Source organism: Squalius cephalus, assembly GCF_949319135.1.
Source record: "Squalius cephalus genome assembly, chromosome: 7".
NCBI lineage: Eukaryota > Metazoa > Chordata > Actinopteri > Cypriniformes > Leuciscidae > Squalius > Squalius cephalus.
In genome coordinates this window covers 37,392,515-37,408,682 of record NC_137128.1, presented here as the reverse complement: position 1 = coordinate 37,408,682, position 16,168 = coordinate 37,392,515, and the positions used below count along the sequence as shown (strand labels likewise).

General features: G+C 40.2%; 1 protein-coding gene across 2 annotated transcripts in view; it reads left to right on the top strand.

Annotated features, from left to right (window-relative positions):
- Positions 1–2,177: 2,177 nt before the first annotated feature.
- Positions 2,178–16,168, top strand: part of adcy8 (adenylate cyclase 8 (brain)) — a 50,770-nt gene continuing 36,779 nt past the window's right edge. Inside the window, exons 1-4 of one of the 2 annotated variants that reach the window (XM_079875302.1) lie at positions 2,178–4,264; positions 12,990–13,139; positions 14,681–14,811; positions 15,514–15,625. In XM_079875302.1, the coding sequence (XP_079731428.1) occupies positions 3,398–4,264; positions 12,990–13,139; positions 14,681–14,811; positions 15,514–15,625 (1,260 nt within the window). In that variant the 5' untranslated portion in view covers positions 2,178–3,397. The remainder of the gene's footprint in view (positions 4,265–12,989; positions 13,140–14,680; positions 14,812–15,513; positions 15,626–16,168) is intronic. The other variant, XM_079875303.1, reaches the window with a different exon arrangement.

Below are 16,168 nucleotides of genomic sequence, written 5' to 3'. Positions count from 1 at the left end.
ATGTCACACTTTAATTGGAAACACATGAACCGCCAAAATGGACAAATATGCAATCACGCATATTTTGGTCTATAATGGCACAGTAGCAGCATTCATAGACTTAACCATGAAAACATGAATTCACAGATATGCACACTGATTCCTCCTCAGACATGTGATGATTTTCTACAGCACTTGCACACACACTTGAATGACGTCTTCTCTTCATTCATGTCTTCATCAGTTCCGCCAATCACATCATCAGCAGTCTGCTTACATCACTCCTCCACCTCAGATTGCACAACACACAAACTGCATTCAAATGCATAGCGACGCTGTCATATACAGCAAGACATCCTCAGGCATGTGTACGTCGCCCTTCTTGCTTTGTATGAGTCATTTTATTTATTTTTTTTATACTAAGGCCTTAACAAATATTTTAAGCATATTTTCATGTGTCCTCATCTGACATCTTTTTTCAGCAAGGCTGCATTAAATTGATTAAAAGTGACAGTAAAGACTTTTCCATTGTTACAAATGGTTTCTATTTCAATTTTTGAAAAAATAATATTAAGCAGCACAACTTTAAAGCATTAAAGAGGTTAAAGCATAATTCTCAAACTTCTACATTTGTGTTTCACAGAAGAAAAAGGTTTGGAACAACATGAGGGTGAGTAAATAATGACAGTCATTAACTATCTCTTAACCAGTCACAGTTTTAGCTAGGGCTAATTATTTTTTCCTAATCATCTAATGTTAAAGGCGCAGTGTGTAATATTAACGACTATTGGTTGAAATGGGTACTGCAGTCCAAATACAAAATATTGGGAGAGGGCTGTTTCTCCCGCCCCCTCCTCCGTCTCAGACTTGACATTAACACGGGTTGCCAGATTGAGGACACAATAGGAATGAGCGCAATTTACATTGGAAGACGTCGAGCTTTACACTAAGTTGATGAGTTGATTTATCTGCGTTTTAATATGCGTTTGGTCGTAGAGCTTATTATGGAAGCCGAGGCTTTTTAGGTCGGGTAGAATCTGCGATCTTTGACCCAGTTTGTTTGCTGGCTTCCATGGCTGAAATACACTGTGTTTTATGGCAACTGGCAACCTGGGGTGTTGAAATACTATTTGGTAAATTGGCAGTGGACAGAATCACACAGACGAAAACAAAAATAGACATTCCGACATGGAACGCATATTCAAAGTAGAATTACTGGCTGTAGCATTGTTTTTCAGAGAAACAGGTGTGTAAACTTAGCATGTTTTCTATAAATATCTGAAACATACTGTATTTTTATACTTTATTGTCAAAAGAAATTACAGCACCTCTTAGATGCATTTTTTTGTATCCAAATCACCATTGTCACTAAGTAGGATAAGGGGTCTGGCAATATGGGCGATGGGACGTGGAGGGGGAATCGCAGGACCATGATCCAGCCCTGGTGTTAGGTAGTGTACTCTTTATACACTGTGTGCTTATATTAACTGAATGAGTGTAACAGTGGGGTGATGCGGAGGCCCAGAGCAGCCGGTGAGCGCGCACGCCGCTGCCTCAACAGTTTCCTGTGGCAGTTTATCATTCTTCTTTTTTTTTCAGAGCAAAAAAAAAAAAAAAAAATGAGGAAGTGAGCAACGCAGAGAGAAACTCCTGGAAAAGACAGTGTCTCGTATGGTACAAACCCACAGCCGTTAAAAAAAAAAAAAAAACAGCCGGCAGGCGCAAGCGGGGGACGTGATGAGTCACTCGCGAGGCGTCGTCGGCCCTCTTTGATCAGCCGCAGTTGGGGTCTCGCGCTGTAAAATATTTGAACAAGACGAATAGCCGGTGAGTCACGGTAACGTAAGTGTGTTGTGTTTCTAAAAATATCCTGATAAATTCAAATAAAAATGATAAAAGCGATTTGCAATATAACTTTTTATAATATTTGAGATTTGACCTCATTTTTGTTTTACAGTCATTTAAGTCGCACATACTGTAGAAAAGGACGATATTCGCCTGTGGAGATGTAGCCTAGGCCTAAATGTCCAATTCCACTGTTTTCTGTATTTCAATTGGGTGCACGCACCAAATCTGAAAGCAGAGCTGGAAAGTAAGTTTTGTTTTGGAAGCATTCAGAAGGATGCATAGTTTAAGTGACATTGAGATATTTGTCAAACAAGCTGAAGAACGCCCACCACACACCAGTTTAAGGGTGGAGAGGAGACAGAGTGATGAAGCCAATGAGTATATATGGGGATGATTAGGAGGAGGCCATGTTGGACAGGCGCCAATGGGCAAATTTGGCCAGGATGCCGGGTTAAACCCCTACTCTTTTTTTTAATGACCACAGAGAGTCAGGACCTCGGTTTAACGTCTAATCCGAAGGACGGAAAAACAATATAATGAATAGGCTAATAACAATCATTTTAGTATTGACTTTTGACTGCAGTTAAATTGATCTATTTTCTTTCGTTGAAAGCAGTCAAAAATGATGTTGTCAAATGTTCTGTGTCCCACTGTCCCATTCTTTCTTGCTCTCGCTCCTCTGCGGTGCTTAGGACCAAAACAAAAGCTGCGCGCGGGGAGGAAAAAGGCAAGGAGCTCGTGACGTCGGGAAGACTCAGTCACACACACACACCCCTCCTCCTCCCCTCTCTCTCTTTTTCTCAGTGTAAATATACCATCTCCACCAGATGAGCGGACGCACTGGATGTTTCACATCACAGGAGCCTTCAGTATCCTTACTGGCTGACATAGACCTTTTGTTGTTTTTGCTTGCATGTTTTTTCTTTTGTTTTAAGTGATATTATTCTTGAATTTCAGCACTCGGCTTTCTATCTTTCGCGACCCATTGTGAGAGCCTCAAGACTGAGGAAGGTCTTCTTCTCGACACCTCCAGTCCTAAACCATCACCGCTGGATATGACAAAGATTCCTGGAGACAGGGGGGAAATACCACAGAAGAGACACATACAGTAGACTAAAAGACTGTACCGCACGAGGGGCGGAATGGCGTTGTGGAAAGGACTCCTTAACATTCTTGAGTGTGCATCCTGGTTGCGATAGGAGAACAGAACCACACCAAGACCTGCTGCAGCAACACAGAGGGTAACACACGCAGACAACAGGGCACGTTTTCCTCGTCAGACCGCGTTAAGATGCGCTGTTTCTCAGCACGCGAGCGGGCGCATGCCATGCTGTAGCGCTGCGCAGCCAAATGGCACGAGCAAGCGAGACCGAATCGCTCTGACGTTCGCGGAGGACAAGACGCATGATGATGAGCGGCAGCTGCCGTGGGACCAGTCTGCTTGTCCCGATGCGTTCTCCACTCTCCATTCGGTTCGCCTTCACTCTTCCTCGCACACACCTGCTCGTATTCTCTCTCTCTGTTCTGGGAACGCGTGTGAGTAAATAGAACCGCGTCTGGCGTGGGAACAATGGAGTTGTCAGAGGTTCGCTGTTCCAGCGCGAGCGAGGAGCTGTACACCATCAACAAAACACCCAGTAACAACAACGGGAACCGACCGAAGCGCCTGCTGTGGCAAAATGCCGTGCGACACATCACCGAGCAGCGCTTCATTCACGAACACAGCCCAAAACCCGTCTCACCGGACGAGCATCACGCACAGGGCTCGCGCAAACACTCCGCCGGCAGGACGTCGGTGAGCGACCGGCACAACAACGGCGGCACTAAAGTCTTCCCCGAACGCTCGAGCAGTGACCTGGGTTTCTTGCAGATCGACTGCGCGCCCAGCAACTCAGACTTCTTCCTGAGCTGGGGCTACACGTACCGCGGGGTCATCTTCCCCACGCTGCGCTACGCTTTCAAGTCCAGGGACCTCGAGCGCCTGTACCAGCGCTACTTCCTCGGCCAGCGACGGAAGTCAGTGGTGGTCATGAACATTTTGGACGTGGTGACCAAGCTGACACTTCTCGTGCTGCACCTGACCCTGGCGTCCACGCCGATGGACCCGATCAAAGGAATGCTGCTTGGCTTCTTCACGGGCATCGAGGTGGTAATCTGCGCTCTGGTTGTGGTGCGCAAGGACACGAGCTCGCACGGTTACCTGCAGTACAGCGGCGCGGTGACCTGGATCGCCATGGCCACCCAGATCCTCGCGACAGGACTGGGCTACGGCTTGCTCGGGGATGGGATAGGGTACGTGCTCTTCACGCTCTTTGCCACCTACAGCATGCTTCCGCTGCCTCTCACCTGGGCCATTGTGGCAGGACTGCTGACCTCCGCGCTCCACATCGCGCTCCAGCTGCTGGTGCCCCCACGAGCACAGATCTCCACGAATCAGGTGAGACGAGAGTGCATCAGAGAAACATGCAATATTACATCATGGCAAGTTTGTGTGCATTGGTGCGGGTGCAAATGGATGTTTTCAGTGCTTGAGGCATTTAACCGAGGCGCAATGGTCGCTGTCCACCCGACGTGGTGCTGAAAGTGACATTCTAAGGTTGTTCGTTGCGGACTGCCTTATGCTTTTCTGTCTGATATTGATGTCTTGTTTTTGCGGTCCAAATTTTGTAGAGGTCAATAAAGGTCAAGAAGAGCTCGTGAATGCGGCAAAGCAGTCATAATAGAGAACTGCAGTCAGTTACCCATTTCAGTAACATCTGATGAGAGCTTAAGCATTACAAGTGTTTTCAAATATATTTATAAAAGCATATGTTTTTGTATATATTTAAAAAAAAAATAGATTGGCCAAAAATGGAAATGCTACCAACATTTACTGGATGAATTCCTTTCTTGGAAAAAAAAAATGTTTTGTTTGTTTTTTGTTTTTGTGGGCCATATTGAAATTCAATGGGGTTCAAAGTTGTTTTCACACCAGTGTTCTTCAAAATATATTCTGTTGTGGTTTGGAACAATATGAGGATAAGTAAATGATTACCGTTTTTTTTATTTTAGGAGAATTGTCCCTTTATACGTTGCTTTAACTGCATGGACACGGTTGCATATGTGTGTGTATGCAGGTCAACAAAGCCTCTTTCTCTCGCTGTCAGATGCTAAAGAGATTCTGAATGACAAGATGACCTGAGGTCAGGCCAGTCCACTTCACACATGTAATCAGATCATATTACATCTAAATTAAATCATAGTGACACTACAGTTATTCTGTGACATTCACCTGCACACACATGCTGCACAAAAACAACATGCTCTATACACCAAAACAAGCGCACAGACGCACAAAACAAAGAAGAGACAGGAAGCTGTGTGAGTTAATTATAGGGGGTGCAAAGATTATTCACTGTCATTACAGCAGAGACAGACTGACAGACAGACAGACAGAGTTGTTTGGTGTCCTTTGACACACAGATTCGGGGCAGATCCAGATGTCTATATGCAGATTCAGGTCAAAATAGACAATCATCCCTAGCAGACCCAAAAATGTGTGTGTCCAAGCAGTGGTCGAAGATGCTGTGTGAGGTAGACTGTAAAAATAGCATGCGTGGGAGGGAGATATGGAGAAGGGCTCTCTGACTCACACACTTGTCTGCCAGCATCTCTTCGTTTCCCTCTCCTTCGCTCATACTGCAGGACGCGCTCTCAAACACACACACCCTCAGACCTGACCGCACACCTGTTTCGGGGTTTAGCGCTACGTAAGTAGAATGCCGTCAATGGCTGGGTAAGATGGACGTCAGTTGCTTTCTTGTGCTCTCTCTGGGTTTGTGGAAACTCCTGCAGGGTCTCCATCAATCATTTATAAGACACTTCACAAACTCCACCACATCAATGTGAGAGTGTAGCGTGCAGTGGGGTGGATTGTGGATAGACAAAGTGCAGGGAGATGAGGGAGATGTGGGCCAGAAAAGTATTTCCTGCATTAAGAGCGAGAGGTTTTGACTTCAAATCTTGCTTGTCTGACAATAAACACAGACATGCACACACACACACACACACACACACACACACACACACACACACACACACACACACACACACACACACACACACACACTCTTGAATATGTGGTTTTACGGGGACTCTCCATAGGCGTAATGGTTTTTATATTGTACAAATATTATATCCCCATACACTAACCCTACCCCTAAACATACCCCTCACAGAAAACTTTCTGCATTTTTACATCATCATTTAATATGATTTATAAGTTGTTTTCCTAATGGAGAACAAAAAATATCCTCAATGTTTAAGATTTAAGACATTTTCTTCCCATAACGTATGGATAACACACATATATAATTTTTTTTTAAATTGATTTAAAAGAAGTCCCTTATGCTCACTAAGGCTGCATTTATTTGATCAGAAGTAAAAACGGTAATATTAAAAGAAATTAATTCAAAGAGTTTTTATTCAGCAAGGACACATTAAGTTGATCAAAAATGATAGTACAGACATTTATAATTTTGCTTATAGATGTTTATAAGTTCTGTTGAACTTTCTGTATTTCTGTTTCGGTAACTCACAGGTTACCACAATACATTAACATTGAGCAAAGGCAATGCTTTCAACATGGATAACAATAAGAAATGTTTCTTGAGCAGCAAATCATCATACTAGAATGATTTCTGAAGGATCATGTGACACTGAAGACTGGAGGAACGATGCTGAAAATTCTGCTTTGCCATCACAGGAATAAATGACATTTATAGAGTTATTTGAATTGGAATAATATTTCACAATATTTGTACTGTATTTTTTAATCAAATAAATGCAGCCTTAGTGGAGCATAAGATACTTCTTTCAAAAACGTCTGTGTGTGTGTAATGACCCCAAAAGTATTTGCACACTAGCTTCATTAAAAATGTATACAAATATTGAAGCAAGTGTTCGAAATATAAATAGTAACAATTCAAAACAGAGACAGGAAGACACTTTCTGGTTGTCAAAAGTTGTGGATTATGGACAGTATTTTCTTATTATAATGAATAAGATTTTGTGTGATTTTGATTTTGAAAATTATGTTTCAGAAAAAGGGAAGTTAGTTCAGAGAAAAGCTCTATAGCATCATTTGTTTGCAGATACAAGTGTCCAAAATATAAGTCCAAATACAGTACCTTTTTTGGTGTCACTATATGAGTAAAAAGGTAGCGTATTTTGTTGCATTTCATTTTGTGGAATAGAGAGTGAAAGAGAAGTGGAGCATTGTTAGTGGGGGTGGCGCTCCATGCCCAAAATTGCTGCCCTATATATGCCATTGACTTGAGGGAAAGATGATACTTAATATAACAAAGTTTCGTTTGAGGGGAGGAATCAGAGTGAAATCACTTCAGACAGTTTGCTGCAGTGGCTGTTTTCAGCAAACATGAACTGAGACCACAAAAAGCACAGATTAAAGGGATCGTTCACCCAAAAAAGTACCATCCCTTTAAGGAGGCTAAATTCATTGCAGGCTTTTTAAGGGGGCTAAGATGAAATAAATGGGGTCTATCAAAGCTTATGATACACAGCAAACAACATATTTTGCTCATGTAGATTTTCACACATGTACAGTACAAAAATCAATCGCAGCGGGCTGCCCGGTCAATTAAATGTTTTTATGTCTGAGTGATTAATAATGTATTTTTCAATTTAGCATTTAAACTCTGACACCGTAGACTGTCCTGCCGTGTAATCGAAACCTTGAGAACAATCAGCTGCTGCTAACAATGATAGTGTAAAATATGTACTGAGCAAGGTCAGTATTACACTGTAGAAAGCAACATGGACAGGATTACTAGGTAACGGTCCAATGCATCAGGTTTGATTAGGGAAAATGTCTCCATAGCTTGCAGTGAGAAAGCTAGATTGTCCTGTTTTTAAATTCAACAGATGGCAGAAAGCCAGAATGGAAATGCAGTGGTGAGTTTTTTGGCATTATAATAGACCTCAGAAGAGGAGATGACATATTTAATTTGACACGACAATGAGGCTGTTATGGATAGAATGCTGTTCAATATGAATCTAAATGCTGTCGTGTATATATAATAATAATAATAATATTAAAAAAGATCAAAATGCTGTTGTGTACAGTGAATAACCTTATAAAAAGACAATAAATTGCCAGTGAATAAAAACTCCAACATATTGGCCAGACTGTTTCACATCAAATTAAATATGGCATCTACTCTTAACAAAAATGAACAGGGCACAAGAATAGTAGACCATTGCAACCGTTTAAAATAGATTGAGATTAACTCTGACCGCATCAGTGAAAAGTGCTATGAATGAAATATGTAAAACTACTGTAGGTAAGCAGTTATAGGTGCTGCTGTATAGCACTTAAAGGTCTGGGCTGTCAGAAGTAAAGGTTGTGGAGTTTAATCTCAGAGCTGCCAAAAGGTCACAGTGAGTGGAATACAACTATTCCCATAATGCTTTGCTCATCTGCCTTAAGATGCTCCATGGAGACTGGCTGCTGTACGTCACTTAAAAATACCCTAAATGTCAAATTTCAATTTCAAAGTTTATCATATGGGCATTGTACTGTTTCCGCTCGATGGTTGAATTATCAGTGGACAGCAGCCCGTCTACTGGAAATCTCAGAGGCAGCATTTTACAACCGTAATCAACCCCAGTAATTAAATGGAGTGTTAATTAAATCTCAGTTCGGCTCCTCTGCGTGGCGAAGACTCTCTGGCTGGAGTACAATGTTGATATTAACAGTTTCATTAGATCTGTTGGTCTAGGGGCTGCTTTGCAGTTGTTGTTTTTTTTTTTCCTTCTCTCTTTAATTTGCTGCAGTCAATGAGAGTCAGTCACTCTTAACGATTTCTGCTGCATGCTGACGGATATCACTGTACTTTGCTGAGATAATTATGGTGTCAAAGGCTATAGTTAAAGTGCACTGTGTTTGTGTGCGCGTTTGAAGTATTCATTCAGAAGTCAGTGATTTAACAGATTTGTTCTGCAAATTATTTTGCTGTATTTACACGTGGTAGGAAATGTACAGTGACCCCAAAGTGTGTTTTGATATTTAAGCCACAATGCATGAATAACATTTCATAGATAAATCCCTCTATTTTCTATAGAAGCCAGTTTTCATGTTTCCGCTTTTATATCTCACAACTGGGACTGTTTCTGGCGATTGTAACTTTATATCTTATGATTGTGACTTTATATCTAACAATTAGCCCATTTGTTCTCAGTTGCAATTATATTTCTCATATTATGAGACTAGTTGAGACTAGTCCTTATAACTGACCCATATGTCTCACAATTGCAAACTGTGACGTGCCTCTGGGCCCATATTATTATAACTAGTGTTGTGGGGGGTCTAATTCGCTTTTGTTCTCGTTGCCTCCCTCATTTGTGAATATGAGTGGGAGTGAGTGGGGGGGGAGCTTTGATGTTTGGGGGGAGGTGATGGATCTCTGACTTCAGCCTTTTTTGGTTACCCCTTTTGGCGTCTGTTATTTTGGGTTGCTGCTTTATTTATTTATTAATTATTCGTTTGCTCCATGTATTAGTTTAAGTTTGGATAGTTTGCAGGCCTGTATTTTGGAGCGTATATCTTGTGTTTATTATGTAGCTTATTCTTTATTTATGTTGATTTTCTGAACGGAATGTTTTCCGTAGTGGTGTTTATTTTGTTATGTTGGATCAAATAAATATTTTTAATTCGCTTTTGTTCTCGTTGCCTCCCTCATTTGTCGCGGCTCAGAGCCGGCCGTGACAAATATGGGGGCTCGTCCGGGATCTGAACCCGGGACCTCTTGCACCCCAAGCGAGAATCATACCCCTAGACCATATATCTCGCAATTTTGACTTTATTTCTCATAATTGCAGCTTTAGACCTCACAAAAGAAGGATAAGTTTAAAATACACTTTTTTTCACTCTGAGGCAGAAACGTGTTTCTACGTTCCCCTGAGAACATTTGCATACGCTTGCAAAACCTTTGCATTCCCTTGTAAAACTTTCAAAAAAAGAACTCAAAAGTATTGTGAGTGAATTTGAACGTTTCTCGGAGGAACCCAAACATTTTGCGAGCGAACGCAACGTTTCTCGGAGGATCGCAAAACATCTCGGATTTTTTTCCATCGCCATGTCCCTTTAGGGGCTCCATACTTTTCAAAACATCTCATAAATAGACATTTCTCATGTTTTAACTAGATTTATTGTTCAAAATTAAGATGTTATTATTGTGACTCTTTCTGTTTGTCAAATGTTAATGGATCATGTCCATAATTAATATGAACTACACCTGTGGTTCAAGTACGAGTATGAACTGACTTTAAAGTGACATTGGGAAATTTACCTGTAGATAAATGTAAACCTAGAAAGCGTCACTTAACCATCTATTCATGTTTTCTACAGCTAAGAGCAATATTCTAAAAAAAAAACATGCACACAAAGACTCATATTCATTAGTCTGTCTGCTGTTCATGTTCCCGTATGTGGAGAGGCATTTGTACAATGTGAGATAATGTATTTTAAGGTCAGTGATTTGAATGGGGAAAGTCTGAAATAATGAGCATTCCTATTAAAACTGTCCACATCACTGATCTGTGTGTGTGTGTGTGTGTGTGTGTGTGTGTGTGTGTGTGTGTGTGTGTGTGTGTGCTCGTTATTTTATCTTATGAAGCACACACAATACTTAAGTGCGTGTTGGTTTTGTTTATGTTTGTAAATATCATTTACAATTACAAACAACAACAATTAAAATTATTAGAAGTTATATTTACGTCAATTTGCATGCTATCTTGATACTTGAATGTTGATAATGTTTACTGCATTGGTTCTGTGGTGTGTTTTTGTGCATGTGTGCGCGCGTGTGTGTCTGTGTGTGTGTGCGCGCGCGTGTGTGTGTGTGTACTGGAGGGGTTGTATTAATTAGGGTCCCTTTGCTTCGCTCTATCTGAAATGGCAGTCCTTTAATGCCCCCACGGGACAAAAATAAAAACCCAGAGTAATTGAAACTGTAAAGGATGGGGGGCTCGTTAATCAGTCATCAAATTTAGATTGCCAGGAGGGATGTGTCTAACTGAAGCAGACACACACACACACACACACACACACACAAACAAATGCCTATGAGGCTTTTGTAGTAATAGGTGCAGAGGCATGCTTAAACATGTTTTGCAGTGATTGTTTTAGAGTGTTAATGATTGCAGGTGGTTACATCATACTCTCTGGAGATTTCACGACATGTTTGGTAAAGCGTGTGTATTTTTGGATTCCTCTGAGAGGCATGACAGTATATGTTCCAAATGCGGTAAACTAACAGTGTTTGTTCTTGTGTCTAAAAATAAATATAAATGTACCTTTGTGTGTGTAACTTTTTAACTTTTTGGGCTACTTTACTCCGGACAGACAAAGAGAGCGTGTCTCTTATGGTGTTGGTGTCTGTTTTGTTGTATCTAGTCTCAATATGAAGTCGAAACTGCTTGATTAGACACTGATTACACCTTGTAAATACACTAGTTTCACTCTGAGCCCTGGAAATGTCATAGCAGCCAGCCAGTCACATTGGACATTACAATTTTGATTTCATGTTTTATTTGGTGGCCCAACTGAGGTAGCTTTCATACATCTGACAAATTTACAAACTTATCGCTGGTAGAAATGAGATGCATTTGTTCTGATTGTAAAAATATATTTATATTTATTAGAAAGTCAGTATATTTTATTTCTTATTGATTTCAGAGGGCTAACTGGTTCAATCCAGACTGAATATTTTAAGCAGTTTTTTTGAGTGGATTTGGCATCTATCCTCAGTTTTCTCTCACCTCTGCGGCTCCCCCTGGTGGATGGGCTGCATGAGTCCATTGTTTTGTTTGTTTTCTTTGAAGATGTGGTAAGCCAATCAGAAAATGGAAACCAATTGGAAATGCATAGTAGGAGAACAGCTTAGTTCAGGGATGGGCAACTTCGGTCCTGAAGGGCCACTGTCCTACAGAGTTTAGCTCCAACCCTGAAAAAATCACCTGCCTGTAACTTTCTAGTAATCCTGAGGACCTCAATTAGCTTGTTCAGGTGTGTTTGATTTGGGTTGGAGCTAAACTGGCCCTCCAGGACCGAAGTTGCCCATCCCTGGCTTAGCTGATGCCTAAATGCTAGTTCATGTTATTCTCAAGCTAAAATATGTAAATCATTGGCAGTAAGTGACTCCATGTTTGTAAATGTGTTTCTGTTTGTTCTAATGTACTTGTGCAAAAGATATTTAAGGAAGACAAAAAATCAGCTATGGAAAATCTGCATGGTTTTGACACATTTGTCATAAGAAAATCACAACGTGTCTGAATTTTAACAGTCATTAAATAAGTGGACCTGAAAAGCAAACACAAAAGGTTTTTAAAAACCACTTTGCTTTAGCTTTTAAATGAGTACATTTGAAATAATAGCATGCTTATTAACTGTAAAAAATATTGTGCCTCCAGTATATGACTGACATTTATTAATTGCACATTAATCTGCATGTGTGTGTTTGTGTGTGAAATAAAGAGAAAGATGACATTTAGCTTCTGTCTCATAGGGAATAGGATTACATTTAAATTAAAATAAGCAAGAATTTTTTCTCCTGAATGCTTATGCTCAAGGTCTACAATTTACACTTGCCAAATGCCAAATGTGAGGAAAAAATGGCTTTGCCAAATAAATAAAATTTACTTGGCAGTGGCTGGCATCTGTAAAATGAGGAAATATTCTTCACATTTAATGAAATGAATCTTAATCTAAATGAATCATCTTGCATATGCTGCAAGTGACACAGTTATCTACCTAAAATTACCTAGTACATCACTAAAATGCACAGCAGAATAATCCCAATTCTTTATGGCAAAAAAATAAACATGCACAATATTGTTTCATGGTTTCCTTTTTAATGGCTGGAAAATGGTCTCATTCACTCATCATTGGCACATATACAAAAATCTTAATTTTTGACCTTGTTTATGCTGTATTTTTGTTTGAGTTTCAGATGTAAAATTCCACATACTGTCATACAGCAGCTGATGAATGGATGTAGTTAAGTTGTATCTATGTGTAGTTTGACCTGCAGTTAATTTCTTAAGGTCAGTAAAATTCTCTGTTTTTGTCTTCTCTCTCTCTCTCTCTCTCTCTCTCTCTCCAGCTGTTAGCTCAGGTGCTGCTGTTCTTATGCATAAACACTGCAGGGATGTTTATCAGCTACCTGTCAGACCGCGCCCAGCGACAGGCCTTTCTGGAGACACGCAGGTGCATCGAGGCACGTCTCCGCCTAGAGACGGAGAACCAGCGACAGGTTAGTCTTCAGAAGTTTCCTTCACACACCCCATGACACATGCAAACGTGTTTGTGGCCAGAGTGTTTATTAGTGTTAATTTATTCCTGTGATTCAAAGCGGATTTTTTTTTTTTTTTTTTTTGCATCATTACTCCAGTCTTCAGTGTCACATGATCCTTCAGAAATCATTCGAAAATGCTGATTTTGGTGCTCAAGAAACATTTAATCAATGTTTGAAAAAAAACAACAACGATTGTGCTGCGTAATATTTTTGTGGAAATCGTGATACATGTTTTCCAGGATTTTTTGATGAATAGATAGTTCAAAAGGACAGCTTTTTTTTTTATATAGAAATCTTTTGTGACATATTATAAATGTTTTATTGTCTTTTTAACATGTCCTTGCTGAATAGAAGTATTCATTTCTTTCTTTCTTTTTTTTCTTAAACGGACCTCAAACTTTTAAAAGCATACATGCAAGTGCACACACACTCACGTGCATACGTAATGTTGCTGCTGTATATCACAGTCCTTTTCCAGCAATGAGCCCCAGTGGGTGAGAGTAATTGATTTGAAGATGAGAACAGCATCTCATGGGGACAGAAGGCTAGTGTAGAAAGGTTCCAAGTCTCACTCCATCTCCTCCCCCCATCCCTTGCTCTGAGAGCTCTCCGGCTGTTTGCTGAAGTGGGTTTTATTTGCCAGTTAAGTGGAGCCCATACTGGTACTAGTGTGTGTGTGTGTGTGTGTGTGTGCTTACTCTTCGTTTGTACGTCCATCTCTCCATATTTCCCCTGCTTTTAGCCCAGCCAGTGGTGAGCACAAACCTCTGGCTTGTTTATTTCATATTTGCAGTACAAGCTCTTTATCCATGCAGCGACACAAAGGACAATTAAAGCTGAGATGTGTCATTGTTTTCTATTTGAAAATACTTTATCCTACCTCAGCTTAGTATGGCAAGGCAGATGCAAGTTAAATTTCCCCTGAAAAGTGTAAACGCTCTCATTCTGTTTGTTTAAGCATCTGACCAGCCCACGATTGGCAATATTGGCTCAACCAATTGCTTTTGGTGATGCAGAAATAACGCACTTTGGCTTTAATATACTGTATATGGCAGATATATGTCCCTTGCAGTGTTTTGCTAAAGCATTCAGACTCTTTATACTCACGTTGTACTAAATAATAAATGTATTTCTGTTTTTTGGGGAAATAATGTTAGAGAATAAACTGTTACGCATTTATATTTAGCCCTGTGTGCTGGACGCTTGGGGATATTTGATTGACTGGTGAACCATTAAGGAAACTAGAACTGGATAAAAATGACTTGAAGCTGTAATTGCAGTAAAAGGAAACTGTATCATATAATAATGTTTGGGATTAAATAATACTTTAAAACAGTCATAATGAAATTCTACCGTATCGTTTGTAATGTAATGTAAAGGTTAGACTGGTGAGCTAGTTAAACTGGTTGAAACTCTTTTTATGTATAAGTGTGCATTCAGTGGCTAACTGATTTAAGTCCGTGTTTAATAAAGTGCTTTACCCACACTGCACCTGTTAGGAACGTCTGGTGTTGTCGGTGCTGCCACGCTTTGTAGTGCTGGAGATGATTAACGACATGACCAACGTGGAGGACGAGAACCTACAGCACCAGTTTCACCGTATCTACATTCACCGCTATGAGAACGTGAGGTAATTTCTTCCATTTTGGTACAGTCGTTGTGAAAAGAATAGAAGAGAATCAAATGGAATTGAATCAGTCATCTGCCATTAAGGCTCAGTCTCCCGCCATTACGGCTCAGTCACCCACCGTTATGGCTCAGTCATCCTTGATTTATAGCTGAGTCACTCTCTTTTATAACCCAAACAAGTAGCCTGTTGCAGCACAGTCAGTCACAGTATGAGCACCAAATTGGCTCTGACTGGTCCCAAAAAATGGCCAAATCGAGCCAAACTGAAGCCATTTGACCATTTTCACTTGTTTTCAAATGTTAAATATTCCCTTAATAAAAAAGCTGTATTTTTAACAGCTGTTACTTCTGTCTTCAGTGTCACATTTTGATTCGATATGGTGCTCAAGAAACATTTCTTATTTTTATCAAAGTTGATCACTTTTGATCAATTTGATGCATCCTTGCTGAATAAAAGTATGAATTTATTTAAGAAAATACATGCAAATCTTACTGACCCCAAACTTTTAAATGGCAGTGTTGCTTGCATAGCCAGTATTTTTAAACTTATTAGTACAATTCTCTTGTATATTTGTGAAGTTTTGCCTGTTTTCTCACATTAAAATATTGCAATCAGCCTGTTTACTGATTGATTGTAATATTTCAGTCTGGGAAAGATGTTGTGATTTTTCAGCTGATCTGTTTGCGTGTGTGTTTTATGCAGTATTCTCTTTGCTGATGTGAAGGGCTTCACCAATCTTTCCACCACACTCTCCGCTCAGGAACTTGTTCGGATGCTCAACGAACTCTTTGCACGCTTTGACCGACTGGCACACGTAAGTAACCTAACACACGTACACGACACACAGATGTAAGCCATATCACAGCACCATTCAGGGTATATAGCAACATGTAATAGTCCTTGAAATAGCAGTTGGCAATGAATTAAGGCATGTTGTTACTTGCCTTATATCTCCCGATATCATAATTATCCTCTTGCTTATGTGTATTTTGATATTGTTTGTTCGATATCCAAGTGTTTGCATGACATGCTGGTGGTTCTGGAAGCACTTGACCTTGACATTGAAGTCAATTAGTACATCAAGGTTGAGGAGGTATTCTGTTTAGGTGTGTTACACGGATCTCATGTTTGCAGTGTATTCATTTCAGAGCTCATATTAACAGGTGCTGAGCATGTTTTGTGCATCATAATTTGAATGGAAAATATAGTGAAAATGTACTGTAACCCTATTAAAAGACCAAAAGGTTAGAGAGACCAAATCCTTTATCGAGCCATTTCAGACACTGTGAGAAAAGAGGTGATTTGCAATGAATATTATGAGAAAATTAAACCGTTTTTTGACCTTGGGTGTATGTAA